Here is a 17,207-nt window from a genome sequence, read left to right on the forward strand (position 1 = left end):
TTTTTACTCTGTTCTTTCTGCTGCCGCTGTTGGGCCTGGCTCTTTAGAACTTAGATTCTACTTGCATTATCACCCTTATCTTCCTGTCACTCCCCTCGGCATCCCAAAGCCAGACTCCACTGTTCAGTAATTGACCAAAAGTTTTTCTCTAAGAGTATTTACTATAAATTACAGTTCTACACCCTGCAGTGAAAAAGGGCAGTTGAAGGATAAGAAATGAAGGTAAATTCCAGTGTAAAGACAGAACTAAAGGAAAAAAAAACCTTGTAAATGTTTAACTTTAAAGTGGCATAACATAGCTTGTGACCTTGTGTTCCTTAGTTCAGAGGAAGAAAGGAGACTAAAATAACCACAGCAAACAGCAGTGCTGATTCACTTGGTTATCCTTTTTTTCTTGGAGGTACTGTCATTTTGGTCTGTCTCTATAGTTTCAATTACATAGAAAACTAAAGAGAAGACCCTCTTGACTGGAAATATCCAGACACAATGAATTTTTCCTTTATCTACCTAAGCTATATAGTTCTTACCATTGAGAAAATACTAAAGTTGGACGCTTTATAGTTCTTTCACTAATTCACCTGCATGCATGTCTCATTTATGTGGAGATTTTAAAAATGTATACAAATAAAATTTTACTACAGGATCTAACAATCTGATAGGGGAGACAGGTGATGTATATCAAGTATATGAAACTGCTATGGAAAGTACAAGCAAAGGACACAGAATTCAGAGGAGGGGAGACCTTTTCTTCTGGCTTAGGAATGAAGGAAGGCAGTTAGTTAACTGGGTGTTGGATTCAGGGAGGTAGGCACATGGGCACTTCAGGCATGGGGAACAGAAGGAGGAAGGTCATGATTCAGAAAGTGTAGTGTGGGCTGAAGAGAGCAGTAAATGGTCTAGTCTGCTTAGAACATAAGGAGATGAGTTAGGGACAGGAAGGAGTGGCAAAAGAAAGAAGTCTGAAGAAGTAAGTTGGGGTCAGATATTGGAGGGCCTTGACTGCCAGGCTAAGAAATTTGAACTGTCTCTGCTTGATAATGGGAAACCATTGGAGATTTTGGGTAATAGGTTGATGTGGCATTATCAGAGCTGTGCTTTTATAAGATGTATTAAGCATCATTATGTAGAAATGAGTAGAGGACAGTAGAAACAGTGAACATTATGCATTGAGTTCACATACTAGGTTCACAATCCTTAGGATTATTATGAGGGTTAAAAGAGACAGCAGTGTAAAAGGCTTAGAACCATACTTGGCACACACTCCTAAATGAATAGCATTAGCTATTACCGTCATCTTTATTATTACATGGAAGTGATGAGAACCTGAACAGAGATAGTGGCAATGTGAAGAAAGGTCAGGAGATGGACACTGTTATTACAAAGTTTAGCAGTTGATTAGAATTGAACGGAGTCTAGGATGACTCAGATTTCAAGCCTGAGAAACTGGAGGATAGAAACAGAAAAGTTAGAAGGAGCAGGTTTGGGGAAAGAAGATGATAGATGCAATTTTAGACAAAAGGAGTTTGAGTTCTGGGTGGCTTTCCAGTTGGAGATGTTTAGCAAGCAGGACTGGAACTTTGGAGAAGTACCAGAATTGGTAACATATGTTTGGAATTTAAGCTCATAAAGATCGTAGCTGAACCTGGAGAATGGATGGGAGAATCAAGGGAGAGCATGGGCAGAGGACCAGAAGAATAAAGCTTCTTGTTAATGATGGAAACGCAAACAAGTTTGGCCCCTGCAGTTGAGACATCTAGAAATGAGTGTGGCAGAGTCCTCTAGGTCAGTGTTCTCTAAGCTCTTTTGATTGTTCACCCCTGTTATCTGAGTGTACGGCTGTCATATATGAGTTAGTATTCTTCACTCTAAAAAGTCACTTGTTCTTTTTTGGAATGTTAATTTAGTTAAAACTAGAGAATATCTATATCTTCCCTTATCTAGGGAAACACAACAAAGTGAAGGTATCGCTACTAGCCCCACATTTTCCTCTGAATACTTAGAGTACCGTGCGTGATACACGATCTTGTCACAAGTTAAACTGAGCGAGGATATCAGTATCAGCCCATAGGTTAAATATTCAGAAAGCTAATACTAACACATTTTCTGTGTGTGCCTTGATCTGAAAAAGATTAGAAATACTGCCCTACGATCTGGCCTTCACTTTTTCTGAAGAAGTACAAGTATTTCCTTGAAATGTTATGCATTAGCTCCTTGAGATTAGTTATGTATATGTTTATGTCTGTGTGTGTGCATGCATAACCTCAAGCTTTCTTGTTTAAGCTCTAAGTATACACCCACATCTCCATCCAATGCAAAGACTTCTTTTTTCCTGAATTGCATCAGGCTTAATCTTGCTGGTGTTAGCTTTGTAAAGTCTTAAATGACAGCATTCTGCATGAAGCCAACCATAAATACACAAGTAGGAATTTGGCAACATTTACTTAGCAAGTAATTTATATCCACATGGTCATGATAACACTGAAGAGCAGCACACACAATAAATTACCAGGAATAGGATAGCCTCATCTGTAGGATTTAGCAGATTTCTAGGCTAGGTATGTTGTAATTATCCTCAGTCTAAAATAAAGGCAATAAGAAACTTTTCGCTAGAGAAATAGTGGTAAATTTCCAGCCATCTTACTTGGTTATTTATATCTTGAACTCCATGATTATTTCTCTACTGGTAATTAATTGGCCAAATGCCCATGAAACTACCCTTGAAGGTAGTTAAGCAATGTGATGTGTTTGTATGAAACATAGTACTTTGCAGTTAATGGAACGATTTTTAAAGTTTTTGTCAAACAAGATAGGTGAGCACAACCCTCTTTTCAGAACGAAACATAGTGCAAATAGATTATATACTAGTATGAGTACTACCAGTATGTTGGGAAATTGTCTTGTGTTAATCCTAAATTCACTCAGGTCAGATAACTAGTTGAAGGATTTCCAAATAGATATGAGGTTAGAATTGTGTTAGGTGTTCTGTAGTGTTCTCTTCTTCCTTCCTCCCTTCTTTCTTCGTTGGGAAAGCTGTGTGCGGGCTTTCTCTAGTTGCAGTGAGTGGGGGCTACTCTTCGTTACGGTGTGCGGGCTTCTCATTGCGGTGGCTTCTCTTGTTGCGGAGCGCGGGCTCTAGGTGTGCAGGCTTCAGTGGTTGTGGCACGTGGTCTCAGTAGTTGTGGCTCGCGGGCTCTAGAGCATAGGCTCAATAGTTGTGGCACACAGGCTTAGTTGCTCCATGGCATGTGGGATCTTCCCGGACCAGGGCTCGAACCCGTGTCCCCTGCATTGGCAGGCGGATTCTTAACCACTGCGCCACCAGGAAGCCTGTAGTGTTCTTTAGCTGTGCAAATCTATACTTTGTGGTATATATTGGGCACCTCTTTTTTTTTTTTTTTTTTTTTTTTTTTTTTTTTTTATCCCGGACCGGGACACGAGCCCGCGTCTCCTTCATCGGCAGGCGGACTCTCTACCAGTGCGCCACCAGGGAAGCCCTGGGCACCTCTTATATTTGAGTTCTTATCTTGAACCACAGAGATTGATGTTTTTAGATGAGTCATGGTGTTCTTAAATAATCAGTTGCTTTGTATTTCTTAGCTGTGATTTATAATCTTAGTTTTATCCCTAGTAAGGTAGTTGGAACAGGGATTTTGATTCTGAGAGTAATGGCTGCATAATTAGAATAACATTGTCACCATGTTCACAGTGTTGCAAAGGCTGTAATTTTGAAACACTGCATAGAATTTAACCAGATGATTCCTCCTATAAGTGTGCAGCTATGAAAACAGCTCCAGTAAGGGGGGCTAGGCTAAGGCTATTCCTCTGAACTATAGTGAAAAGATAGAGTGACTTCTCATCACCAGGCCCCCAGAGAGTGAACTTGATCTACTGGACCTTTTTATCTCTGCTCTTGGTTGGTGACCAGATATCCCCAAGTCCCAGTCCTTGTGGGCAACTGCAGCTTTAACAAGCTTGAAAAACTTAAGCTTTCCACTTCGAAATGTGTAAGAATCTGACATCTTGGCATTTTGGAGTACTTTATTTATTTATCTGTCTATGGCTGCCTTGGGTCTTTGTTGCTGCATTCTGGCTTTCTCTAGTTGTGGTGAGCGGGGGCTGCTCTTCCTTGCGGTGCACGGGCTTCTCACTGTGGTGGCTTCTCTTGTTGCGGAGCATAGGCTCTAGGCACATGGGCTTCAGTAGCTGTGGCACGCGGGCTCAGCAGTTGTGGCTCGCAGGCTCTAGAGCACAGGCTCTGTGGGTGTGGTGCACGGGCTTAGTTGCTCCGCGGCATGTGGGATCTTGCCGGACTAGGGATCAAACCCGTGTCCCCTGCTTTGGCAGGCAGATGCTTAACCACTGTGCCACCAGGGAAGTCCCTGGAGTACTTTTGTCCAGGAGAATGATCAGGAAAACTAAAGATAAAAGGCTTTATGGATTTATGTTCCAGGCTGAGAAGATCCACATGTTCTTAAATTCTTAGTCCTCTACTGAGTTATCAGTTCTGAAAGAGAGAAGAGAACATGCCGTGAAAGAGCACAAAACTGAGAATAAGGGCTTATGGGTTGTGGTTCTGGCTGTGGCATATACTTGCCCTGTAACCTAAGGCAAGTCCCTCAGTCTACCTGGATAAAGTATCTTTATCTGTCAGATGGGAATATTTAGTACCTGTGTTGTGTTTGCTGTGAAAAACAAATGAGATAATGTAAAGAAAGCTACTTTCCAAAGTGTAAAAGCATGTACAAACGCAAGGGATTAGCATAACCATCTCAGTTGCTTTGCATTCTTTGAAGTGATCTTTACATTCTCTGTTCCTGACAGCTGTATACACGGAGGTGGGAGATTTAGAGTTTGGTTGACTTGGAGGATTTGTTTATTCTCGTGCCCTTTCTTGCTTGCTTTCTTTTAACTTTCAAATCAATGCTAAAAGACACTAAGCAGAGGGCAGAATTCTGTGTGTCTGTGAATCAGCAGAACCCATACAGCCAAATCAATACAGCCAGGCTCTTAATGACACTCTTATAACACCCTCCAGGTTTTTAATTGAGAATTCTCCAGTATTTAGATGGATTAACTCACCTGCACAATATTCCATTTTCCAGTGGAGTCTATGATTAGATAATTATGTACACTTCTGCTACATTTTCTAAAGTAGAACAGGTTTCTCCCCATCCCTACTCTTTTTTGACTTTTCCATTGTATTACGACCAAAGGTTATTGCACAGCTGAGCTCAGGTACTTGCAAGGGATTTCCCCGTATGCACATTTCAAAGAAAAGAACCCAGAGTAAAGTCAAAGATACCTGGGGTCTTGAAGTAGTTCTTGAGGAGCTTGTGTTTGTTTATTCAGTAGATGTGTCCTATTCATAGGTGCTACTGACTGTCTCCACTAGTGCAAGGCATGTTTCCCTTGAGGATGTGTCAGAAACAAAGATAGTTACATAAGAGCTAGGGAGAAAATAGGAGCATGGAAATTTTAGGCTTAAAAAATACTGTGCCTAATAATAGTAATATTCAGTATATTAGACAGTGAATATGATGATTGTGGAAATAGATTTTATTGGGTGCCAGGAATGGTTTCTTGGGGAGAAAAAAGTTCAGTGGTCACTGGGTATATTTATTTCTTATAGTTGTACATACTGTGAGAGCAAGCTTCTTATCAGTGCTAGTCCCAAAAATCTTTGGTTTCAGTCCATGAGATAGTCTCAAAAATTACTGCTTTCAGAACATATTCCCTTTACTCCAAGATCTTGGATGGAGATAGAAGCAGCCAGAGCTCTCTTCAGAGCTCAGTGTTCTGTTGAATCTTTTTCTTGGTTGGTGGGACCAGATGGGGTAGGATGCTGCCTAGACTTCAGGTCTCCTCTGCCTTCCTTCTGCAAGACAGAACAGCTACATACTTCCAGCTTACAGAAGTCTGAGGTGTACAAGGAGACACGTTCTAAGAATTTTTATATTTTTGGACTTGTCTAGAGGGAGAGCCTGCATGGCTACTGATCATTGACATTCCCAAGGATTTAAGTTAAGAGCATTCCTAGTCATTTCCATCTTGAATTCTTTATTTGGAACTAGTACATTCATTCTAAATTTAATAGTTTAAAGGGCTTTAAAAATTATTTTATGCTTATAAAAGAGATGGAAGAAGATTTCTTACTGCATTTGTTTCCATGCATCTGATGCAGGACTCTTAGGACACGTGTTAAAAATAAAGTAAGGGGCTTCCCTGGTGGCGCAGTGGTTGAGAGTCCGCCTGCCGATGCAGGGGATGTGGGTTCGTGCCCCAGTCTGGGAAGATCCCACATGCCGCGGAGCGGCTGGGCCCCGTGAGCCATGGCCGCTGAGCCTGCGCGTCCGGAGCCTGTGCTCCGCAACGGGAGAGGCCACAACAGTGAGAGGCCCGCGTATCACACACACAAAAATAATAATAATAATAAAGTAAGTAGTCTAAATTAGAGAGAGAAAGAAGCAAATTGGGTTACTTGTTACAATACGTGAGGGAGATTTGTGTTTGGGCTTGGTACTGTGTTTGAGACTATTCAGGCCAGGAGTAGATGTCTTGTCTAGCTCTGAGCAGTGATTTTGATATGCCATCTGGCATTTATATGATGCTTGGTATTTTTCAAGGCCTTCTAACGAGTCTTTCCCATTTGTGTGCTGCAGCTGCCCTGTGAGGTGAAAGAGGCCTCAAGAAGTTAAGTGACAAGTCAGTAGCCAGAGAGCAAGAACCTCCAGGTCCGATACATTTTATTTATGTATTTACCCTGTACTTTACTGCCCCCCACTGTTTGCTGCTGAGTATTCATAGGTGCTACTGACTGTCCTAGAGACAAGCAAGAGGGAGGATAAAACAGAAAAGAGAGTGATGGAGCAAGGAGAGAGACAACAGAGAAATAAGAGAAGGATGTTTGTATGATAGGAGATAGCAGTGCCATTAGCATCTTCTGTGATTGCCACAGAGATTTTGTGAGCAAGTGGATAAAAATGATCTTCTGGGTTAAGGATTTGAGTCAGTGATCCAAGCCGAGACTGCTCATCTCCCTGGACGGTTTGAATATACACATACCTTAAAGTAACAAAAAGTGAGAATGAACGATCTGTACTAAATCAAGAACAGAATTTTAGAGCTTTTGTATTTCCAGCTGCACTATTTACTATATTGTGACCTTGAGCAGGTGACGTAAGATACCCAATCCTCGGCTTTCTTATCTGTAAAATTGGAATGATACTGATATCTTTGGCACTGAGCTGAGTGAAGATCAATTGAGGGTAAAACTCTAAAGCTTTTAAGTTGGCACCTTTGAAACATTCTTCAGAATCACACTTTTCACCTCTCCTGGGCGTACATTAACACAGGATCCTGCTAGAAGCTGGGCAAAAGATTGTTCTTAGAGTTTCTGAGTCTCAGAGGGGATCCAGTAAGCAAAATGGCTCTTTGTTTTAGATTACGTTTTAGCTCAGACTTACAGGCACTATTCTTTCTCCAGCTCATGTTAGAATTCTCTTTGAGGCTCAGGGTCTGAAAACCCAGTTACGTACTTGTCATTCTTCCTTCAAGAATTTATTTACTTTCATTAGGTTGGAGTGTCAGAGAGATTAACAAATATTTCTGTGGGGTAGAGAGGGCTGGCCTAGTTTACTCCTAATGGAGGTTGAACAGGTGAGGAAGCAATGTAACAGCTGTGTGATCTAGGGCAAGCTTTTCAAACCTCTGACGCTCAGTTTCCCCATCATTATATTATCAGATCCTTTTTTTTTTTTTTCTAAAGGGCCAGATAATATTTTCAGCTTGTGGGTCATACAGTTTCTGTTCTAGCACTTCAACTCTACTGTTGTAGCGTGGAAACAGCCATAGACAATGTAAGTGAATGGGGGCTGCAGTCTTCCAGGAAAACTGAATTTACAAAAACAGGCTGCACGCCAGATTTGGCCTGTGGGCTGTAGTTTGTGGACCCTTGCTTTAGAATACTTCACTAAAATATTTGGTCTTTTTTCTCCATCATACAAAATACTGATAGTGTTTTGTTGCTGTCATATATGCCACTGTATAGACATACATGTCATGTAAGCTGAATGTCAGTAAAGGCATGAGGAAGAAACTATGTGAAGTAAGATGTTCACATACCATTCCTATTCCACAGGAACAGGTTTTTAAATGTTCTGGTCACGCCTTCCTGTTAAGTTTCATTGCTTATACCAGTTGCTCTGCCTTCCTTTTTTTCCCAGATACACTATAACTATATTATGATCTAGCCCTTGTTTGAAAGATTATGTTGTAGTAGACAGCAAGGAGAAACATGTTTTGTTTTTGAAGGAAGAGTATCTCTGCTGCCAATTTGAAAATGTATCTTTGTGAGCAGATCTTTAGGGAGAGTAGTATGCAGGCACTTCCAACCCATAGTCTTTTGGAAAGCATGATTTCTCCTGTAGGCAGTTTGAAAAGGGGCTTCATACATAACCTTTTGGAGCTCAAGACAGACACACCCTCAAACACTGAACTTGGCATTGTTTGGGATTGGGGCAAGGGATCTACATTATTCATTCTTAGAGTAGTGGGATACTGTGTAATAACCTGCCAGTAAGTATGACCATCTGGAACCCAGTTATGTTTAGAATTTAAGTAGTAAGGTTTCTGGCACTAGGCTTAGTGCTTTCTTGCTTCAGTAGAAACCTTAGATGAGCTTAAATAAAGACTGTTGAGGGACTTCCCTGGCAGTCCAGCAGTTGAGACTCAAGTGCTTCCACTGCAGGGGGCACAGGTTCAATCCCTGGTTGAGGAACTAAGATCCCGCATGCCATGTGGCACGGCCAAAAAGTTTAAAAAATGAAAAGAAAGGACTGTTGAACTCTCTTTTCTCTCTAGTCACCCTGCCTTCCCTTGTATTCATTCATTTATTACATCTTCAAGCAGTGAAATGTAGGCTTTCCATACCAGACCACCCCTTCGGCCTTTGGAGTATGTGTTCGGTACACATTGCTTCTGGAATGGCTTAGTGAAGTGACTGGCCCAAGGCCACCAGCTTGTAGGCAGCAGGCCAGTTCACAAACATAGGTCTTTTTATTTCCAGAACATTGTTATTTTTCTCCTGAAATTGTCAATGTAAGGTTGGTTTTATTGTGGAGAACATATGCCTCCTTAAGGCTTGAAATGCTTTTTAGCCATTGTGATTGATAATGGTCCTTATGTCCATCTATATAAACATGAGAACCAGCTTGATGTTGGTGGAATTGTTTTGTTTTAAATTTATTTATTTATTTTTGGCTGCGTTGGGTCATTGTTGCTGCGCGCGGGCTTTCTCTAGTTGCATGGAGCGGGGGCTGCGCTTCTTTGCGGTGCGTGGGCTTCTCGTTGCGGTGGCTTCTTGTTGTGGAGCACGGGCTCTAGGCGTGTGGGCTTCAGTAGTTGTGGCACGTGGGCTCTAGAGCGCAGGCTCAGTAGTTGTGGCACGTGGGCTCTAGAGCGCAGGCTCAGTAGTTGTGGCACACGGGCTTAGTTGCTCCGCAGCATGTGGGATCTTCCTGGACTAGGGATCAAACCCATGTCCCCTGCATTGTCAGGTGGATTCTTAACCACTGAGCCACCAGGGAAGTCCGGAGGAATTGTTTCAGAAATTTTAGTTCTCAAATTTAGTTTTCACTTTTCTTTGTAGTTTGGAAGAATATCTAAAATAACAAGCACAAGTTAGCTTAAATCTTACCCCCTTTCTTCTTATTCATTCATATTAATATTCTTTCTTGATCTTTCATTCCCCATTTGAAATATAACATCCCAACAGTTTTAGCCAATTCAAATAAAGAAGCCTGGAACTAACATTAATAAATACCTGAGCAGTACTGGAACATAAAATGCAGGTGATAGTGCCGCTAATTGGGCAAAATAAAAAGCATGTCATCTAATGACAGGAAAACATGATCAAAACGCAAGTCAAAAAGGCAAGTGAAGAAGTTAATTTGCTTTGAACATAGGGAGGTGCTTGATATATGTTAAGTTGGAGACACATAGGAATGATTGGGGACATTCTCAGCCTGAAAGGCCTAAAGGCTGCAAGTTGGGATTGGGGTGGTGGTGCATTAAGGTGAAAGATGGTACCAGTGTTTAGATTTGTTTTTCCGTCACAACTGGGCCAAGAGATATTTGCTTGCATTTGACAATGAGAGCATTATTTTTAGGTAAAATTTGACTGCCTGGGATGGGGCAGCTCTAGTGTTTTAATAGGAAGCAGCAATGGGCAAGGATTGGACTTCATTTTAGGGGAAATTTCTGTGGTCCTTTTTCCTTGAATAGTTGTTGTGATGATAGGGATTTACGTATTATCTCCCAACAATATCTATTTGGTTTTAGTTGTTTTCAGAGAGCTGTGTTGTGGGTTTAGGCATATTATAATGAAAAGGATTTTTGTAGAGAGAGTGAGGTACATGCCAAGAAATAGAGAGCCAAAACCTAAAGGTGCAGAGTTTTAGAAACTAGGGAATATTGTAGTAAAACCTTATGTTTCTTTGTATTTTATGAGGTTGGTCATTTTGATACATCCTCTTCCATGTCTAGCATATTACTAAGGGAGGATTTGGTGAGAATGGTAACTGGTCGAAAGAAAGAGCTTAAAAGACTTCCAAGGGAATCTTAAAGGAGGAGCACTCTGCTTCTGGGATATTTTGAAAACTCCTTAGGTCTCTTTCTTCAAGAATGATAAAGAGTAACCAGATATTAGAATGACAGATTGTCTACCCCTGAGTGATATGATTGAATCATCCCAATTTGATTGAATCATCCCATTTCCTCCATGATTTTCTCCTTATCCTCCTGGCAATGGCCAAACACAGGTCTCCCCCCTGCCCCTTCTTCTCCTACTTAACTATTGTCATTAATTTTTCAAACTTTGCTCATCTGTCCTGGTCACCTTTCTGAGAAGATTCTGACTTTCAAAAGGTTTACGCTTGGGAATGGTATGCACCCATGTTTCTAGCCTTGCAGTCTGCCTTGCAACTTCCAGGACGTGTGTGCGTGTGTGTGTGGTGTGTGTGTGTGTGTCCCCTTCCTATCATGCCCTTTTATCTTTTTAAAAAATATATATATATTTATTTGGCTGAGCCGGGTCTTAGTTGTGGCATGCGGAATCTAGTTCCCTGACCAGGGACCAAATCCAGGCCCCCTGCATGGGGAGCGCAGAGACTTAACCACTGGACCACCAGGGAAGTCCCATGCCCTTTTATCTTAAATTCACTTCGGCAAGTCATGTGGATTTCTGATTGTAGTCCTACTTATACTCTCAAGGCCCAGAGAGAACCTCGTTTATTTTGAAACTCCTAGGATAGTTTGCAGTCCCAATAAATCTTATTTCAGGGCCAGGCTTTCCAAGAGGCCTCTTTTTTCTCAGAAAGGCCATATGCAACAACTCTCTTGCTCCTTCATTCAGAAGTAATTATTTATCAGGCTTTGAGCTAGGTGCTGTGAGGGAATCCAGAGATAAATCATACTCAGGTCCTACCCACAAGCTTATAAATCAGAAGGGGAAATATGGTAAGAAATACATAAATAATGATCATACAAGGTAATGTGGTGAGGGCAGGAAGAAGTACAGATTAAGGGCTCTGAAGGTTTACAGGAAGGAGTGATCACTTGGAGTTATTTAGAGAACACTTGTGGAGAGACAGCAGTTGATTTGAGCATTGCAGAAGTGGCCTTTTCTTGGTGGACTTTGATTCTTCCCATTTTAGTTTTGGAAAGCAAACTGTTTTTAAAACCAGATAAATTAAGAGATAATGGGAGTTGAGATTTCTTATAGCAACAAACATTCAATATTTCATCTGGTCCTTAAGTCTTTATTAAATAGTTAAATAGGCAGTCTTATTCAAGTGTTTATAATCTAATTAATGAACATGAGTAATAAATCTAATATTAATTATGAACTAAATCTGGGAAATTCTATTATGCATTTTTCATGAGTCATCTAAGCTAATGTGGCTTGGTCTTACTATATATAAATAGCTTTATCTCATGATAGCGATAGCAATTTAACATGGAATAAAAAGGATCCTGGAATATAAATCTCTTTCTTACTTTTAAATACATAACCTTTCTTATCACTCTAGAAGATGAACCTGGCATATTTGCCATGGGTTGTAGATGTTGTAAGTAGGCTACTTCTGTAGCAAAATCCATTCAGTTGCAATTTATGTATTAATTATTAAAATAAGTGATAAAATTAACTAAGGTTACTTTATATTTTTTAACTTGTTGGGTGTTTGGTGAGCAAAATTTGTTTATGATTAGGTTTTATTATTTTAATGTTAAGTTTTGCCACAGTCAGAAAATATTGAGAACACCAACTTGTTTTCATAAGATCTGTTGCGTGAGATTTGATCTGATTTTTAAAGCCCCATGTGAAGACTGGATCTGCTTTGGGGAAAGCCTTTTGAATAAAAATACTCACTTTCTAGGAATTTATAGTAACAATTTATGTTCTTCCAAGAGATTTTTAAGATTTATTTATTATTTATTTATTTTTATTTTATTTTTGGCTGTGTCGGGTCTTAGTTGCAGCACGCAGGATCTTTGTTGAAGCATGCGGTATCTTTCGTCTTGGTGCCCAGGCTTCTCTCTAATTGTGGCGTGCGGATTTTGTCTTCTCCAGTTGTGGCACGCAGGCTCCAGGGTGTGTGGGCTCTGCAGTTGTGGCGCGTGAGCTCTGTAGTTTGCTGCGCGCAGGCTCTAGTTGAGGTGCGTGAGCTCAGTATTTGTGGCGCACGGGCTTAGTTGCCCCGCAGCATGTGGCATCTTAGTTCCCTGACCAGGGATTGAACCTGCATCCTCTGCATTGTAAGGCGGATTCTTTATCACTGGACCACCGGGGAAGTCCCCCAAGAGATATTAAGATAATTAGCTACAAATCATCTCTGGGCAGAGATGCTAGAAAACATGCTCCAAACCATTTTCTCTTTTTCCTCATGAGAGGATCTTCTGTCCCTGATGGAAGTATAGTACCTTTGTTTTTTTGGAGTCAGGAATTTATGAAAAGAGGTTTCTCAATGGAAAAAGCATAAAAGTTGTAACTCTAAATCGAAAGCTGAAATGATCCTTTGTTCGTAAATTCAACTTAGTGTAAAGAACAGTGAGAGCTGGATGGATGGATGGAAAAGAATGCCTTACCAGTGAGCCAGTTTCTTAGAAGTATAGCGGGAGGAGCTCATGTTTAAGTTAAATGACTCCTTAGGGTGGGAGTGAGGGAGCTGGGCAGAGCTTGAAGTAGGGCTGTAAGCATCTTTTAGAGGAGGTGGCCTGGGTGGTTCTTAATGCCTTTTTCCCCCCAGTTTTAAACTTCTGTGATGCAGTAAAATGTAAAGGACATTATTACTGACTTGAATTTTTTTTGCCATTATCCATTTATGATTTTCTAATTCAGACAGGTCTCTCAAGTTAAACACTTAACCTTTAATACATTTATCAGTTCCAGATAATTTGTTAACTTCTGTTCTGTAGCCAACCCCCACTCTGACAGTGTCGCTCTGAGCCAGCCAAAGATTCATTCATAATCTATTGACTGCACAGATGTTTGGGAACTGATTGCGCCAGCACATCCTTAGTTGGGGCAATTCAAGATTTAAAAGCAGACTGTGCACAGATGGTTTTAAAGATGCTTCTTGAATTGTGTACCTTGGTAATGTTTGTGGGAAGAGATCAGAGGACAATCAAGACTGGTTACCAACTTTCTAAATCTCACGGGCCTTTGCACTCAAACTAAACCTACTCATCATTAGCAAGTTATACAGAGATACACTGGCAATTGTGCATCTTCCTCCTTTGACCATAGCAGTTTTCATGGCAGATTCTGCTAAGATCAGGCATGTACAGGGGTCCCTACAATGAAAGGTTAGATTCTTTTTAAAGTTTTTTTGATAATTATTTTCATTTCTAGAAAGCTTTTATTTGCCCCATTTAAAAAGGTTAGAGTCTCACTCTCATCATTGTCATGAGTACCTCGTAGGAATCTATTAATAAAAGTAAATAAATTTCTGTAGATTACCTTGGTTTCTTTGTTCTCAGTACATCTAAGAGAATAGTGTATATAGGCCATGTGCATATGGTGATAAGTGAAAATGTCATGGGAGCTGAGTTGAGAGGATCTTACTTGGTTATTTAGGACTCAATATTTTATCTAGTCATTTCCAACCGTGATTCAACATTCTTCACTTTAATTCCCTCCAGAAACTCCAAGATCATATTGCTTCCTAACACTTAGAGTTCCTGTTGATGTATGGAGCTGCTTGTAGGCCTCCAGCACCAGAAATTGGCTCCAAACCTTTTCCCATTACATCATCAGCCACTAATGTCATTACACCAGAGTGAAATCTGCTTTGAAGATTGTACTCTTGTTTTCCTTTCATTTCTTTCCTCTCATCATTTCCTTTAGAAGAAAAAGGGGGGGAAAAAAATTAGAGACCTTTAGGACAGTCCCAGGCAAACATTTAAGAGTGAATCGAACATCCTCACAGTCTACACCTAGATTTATCAGCCTTCATTCCATTCTGCTGATGGAGAACGATGTGCCCAGCACGCATCCACATGAAGCCTGGAAAGTAGCAGTTTGGTCATGTGACCCCTGGCTTTGGTGCGTTTCTTTCAGCCCTTCAGAATTAGTTCTTAATGACTTACATAGCTGTCCACCAGCATCCTGTCACTGGCCCGTCAAACCTTTTCAGATAGTTTCCCAGAATAGAAATTCTTAGGACGTCGCTAAGTGTCTTGCTCTTTGTGTTCAATTAAACTGTTTCTTGGGTGTAAGTTTTTGTCAGATAAGCATTTAAGCCATCTGGAGTTTTTTACTTCCCCCCTGTAAATCTTTTAAGACATTACAATGTTATCTGTATTTATAGCTGATGTGGAGATCCTTATTCATCTTCCCTCCCCCATCACAAAGCAACTGACGGCAAGTTCTTACTCTCTTTTCTCTGTCCTAAATTTAATTCTTCGATGTTTTTCAACCATCTTTAAAGCTTCCAGTTGGTGGTGTGCTTTGTTTGGCTTTGTGCCTGACAGCATGGTTCAGGTAAGGAAAGAACGGGGAAGTGATTTCCGTTCGGAGACTTTGTGCCATCCACTCAATTACTGGCCTAGACTTTAGTGTTTTTGTGTCCTTTGAGGCAGATTAGCTTGAGATTAGAAAGAATAATAATCATCAGTAGCCCCAAAGAAGTGGAACCACAGTGTCTAAAACAAAAGAATAAACTTGGCTCTTATTTTTTAAGACTTTGGGTTTACATTTCTGTACAGTATTAATCACTGGGGACCCGTAATGTATGTGCTGCAGGCTGTGGCATGGAGTGTGAGAAGCCACATAGAACTTGAAAAACATTGGAGAGAATGGCATTGAAAATTATGGACCAGACTAGGACAACCAAGTGCCTTTTTTTCTTTCCCCTCCGCAAAATAAGACATTAAAAGTCCTTGATTCACATTAGGATTTGAGTTTGGATTGCTAGCAATTTTAGATTTTCTGCTTGGAGCTCCTTGTTAGTCTCTGCGGTATGAGCTGGATAGAAGGGAAAACTTTCCTCCTTATTTTTGGCTAAGACTTAAGCTGGTGTGACAAACCCCTTCAGCACAATTTTGTATACTTTCTCAGGCTGAGAAATTGAATGAATTAGTGAAAACATCCACAAGGAAAGCTATAAATAAGCTGGACAGAAAGTCTGACTTTATTATTTCTAATGTATCTCATGTATGTGTTTGTTTTTAGTTGTCAAAATGTCCACAGAAGGAGGATTTGGTGGTGCTAGCAGCAGTGATGCCCAGCAAAGCCTACAGTCCTTCTGGCCTCGTGTCATGGAAGAAATCCGGAATTTAACAGTGGTAAGGAAGAATGAGAAACTTTTAAAGAGTGTAAAAGCTTTGAGATGAATAACCAAAACTTAGACTAAAGTGTTTTTAATCTCAAGCATATTTCTAAAAATATAGTTCATTTCTGACCTTTGGATAGGAAAATGAAAATATAATTTACCTTAGGTGAGGTAACTACAAGGGTTTTTTAATATCTTAGTGGCTCTCTTTAGGCATGTGGTTGTATAGTGGATGCTTTGACTTGGAGATACTTTAATGTGAGGCAGATCTTTTAGAATGCAGAAAAGCAGAGCTTACTTTCCTCCAGTAGCTGTAGGTCATTTCTTAAGCCTGATTTAGTGGCCCTGCCAAATTTCTAGGACCTGGTGAAAACTTGGGCAGTTTATTCAACAACAAATCTATTGTAAGCAGGCACTCTTTCCAGGTGTCAAAAGATACACTTAGATTGGGGTTACTTAACAGCCTTACTGACATTTTGGGCCAGATAATTCTTTGTTTTGAGGGGCTCTTCTGTGCATTGTACGGTGTTTAGCAGCATCTCTGGCCTTTAATCAGTAGATGCCAGCCAGTAGCACTCCCCTTTCAGTTGTGACAACCAAAAATTTTGCTAGACATTGGCAAATGTTCCCTGGGGGCCGAAATCATCCCCTGTTGAGAACCTCTGACATAGAAGAATCAAATAAAACCCTGGCTCTTGAGGGGCTTACAATGTAGTAATTACAACCGGAGTCATTTATTTGATAAGTATTTATTAAACAGTTACTGAGTCAGGCACAGTGATGAATCTGAAGCAATAAAGGTCAGAGTATGGTGTCATATCCTTAATGAAGAATGTTCCATTTGGTGTCATTTCAGCAAATGCTGAAGGAGCTCTCTGTGTTAGATGTGTCATTCCTGCCCTGAAGGTATCAATATTAGCATCCTGGCAGAGCAAACACTGGATTCCTTCTTCATGTAGAACTCATGTTGCAATTTCTTAGAGCTTTGGTCCTTAACCTCTAACATAACGTAGTCAGTTTATTTGTTCACTTGACGAATACTTATGCACCACTTGGCTATGCTAGTTACTGTGGATCCAATTGTGAACCGGACAGACGGAATCATTGCACTCACAGAACATGTATTCTGGTGGGAGTGACAGACTATAAACAGGTAATGAATGAATAAAATAAACAAAATAGGGCTTCCCTGGTGGCGCAGTGGTTGGGGGTCCGCCTGCCGATGCAGGGGACGCGGGTTCGTGCCCCGGTCCGGGAGGGTCCCGCATGCCGTGGAGCGGCTGGGCCCGTGGGCCATGGCCGCTGGGCCTGCGCGTCCGGAGCCTGTGCTCCGCGGCGGGAGAGGCCACAGCAGTGAGAGGCCCGCGTACCGCAAAA

The 17,207-nt window shown here is 40.9% G+C and overlaps 1 protein-coding gene across 5 annotated transcripts in view; it reads left to right on the top strand.

Annotated features, from left to right (window-relative positions):
• Window positions 1-17,207, top strand: part of NFYC (nuclear transcription factor Y subunit gamma) — a 64,441-nt gene that overhangs the window by 17,611 nt on the left and 29,623 nt on the right. For 4 of the 5 annotated variants that reach the window (XM_024738767.1, XM_024738762.1, XM_024738766.1 and 1 more), the window contains exon 2: window positions 15,731-15,843. In XM_024738767.1, the coding sequence (XP_024594535.1) occupies window positions 15,739-15,843 (105 nt within the window). In that variant the 5' untranslated portion in view covers window positions 15,731-15,738. Of the gene's footprint in view, window positions 1-6,659; window positions 6,732-15,730; window positions 15,844-17,207 lie in introns of those variants that run through there. The other variant, XM_024738765.1, reaches the window with a different exon arrangement.

This window comes from Neophocaena asiaeorientalis, unplaced genomic scaffold, assembly GCF_003031525.2.
Source record: "Neophocaena asiaeorientalis asiaeorientalis breed wild unplaced genomic scaffold, Neophocaena_asiaeorientalis_V1.1 scaffold106, whole genome shotgun sequence".
Classification (NCBI taxonomy): domain Eukaryota; kingdom Metazoa; phylum Chordata; class Mammalia; order Artiodactyla; family Phocoenidae; genus Neophocaena; species Neophocaena asiaeorientalis.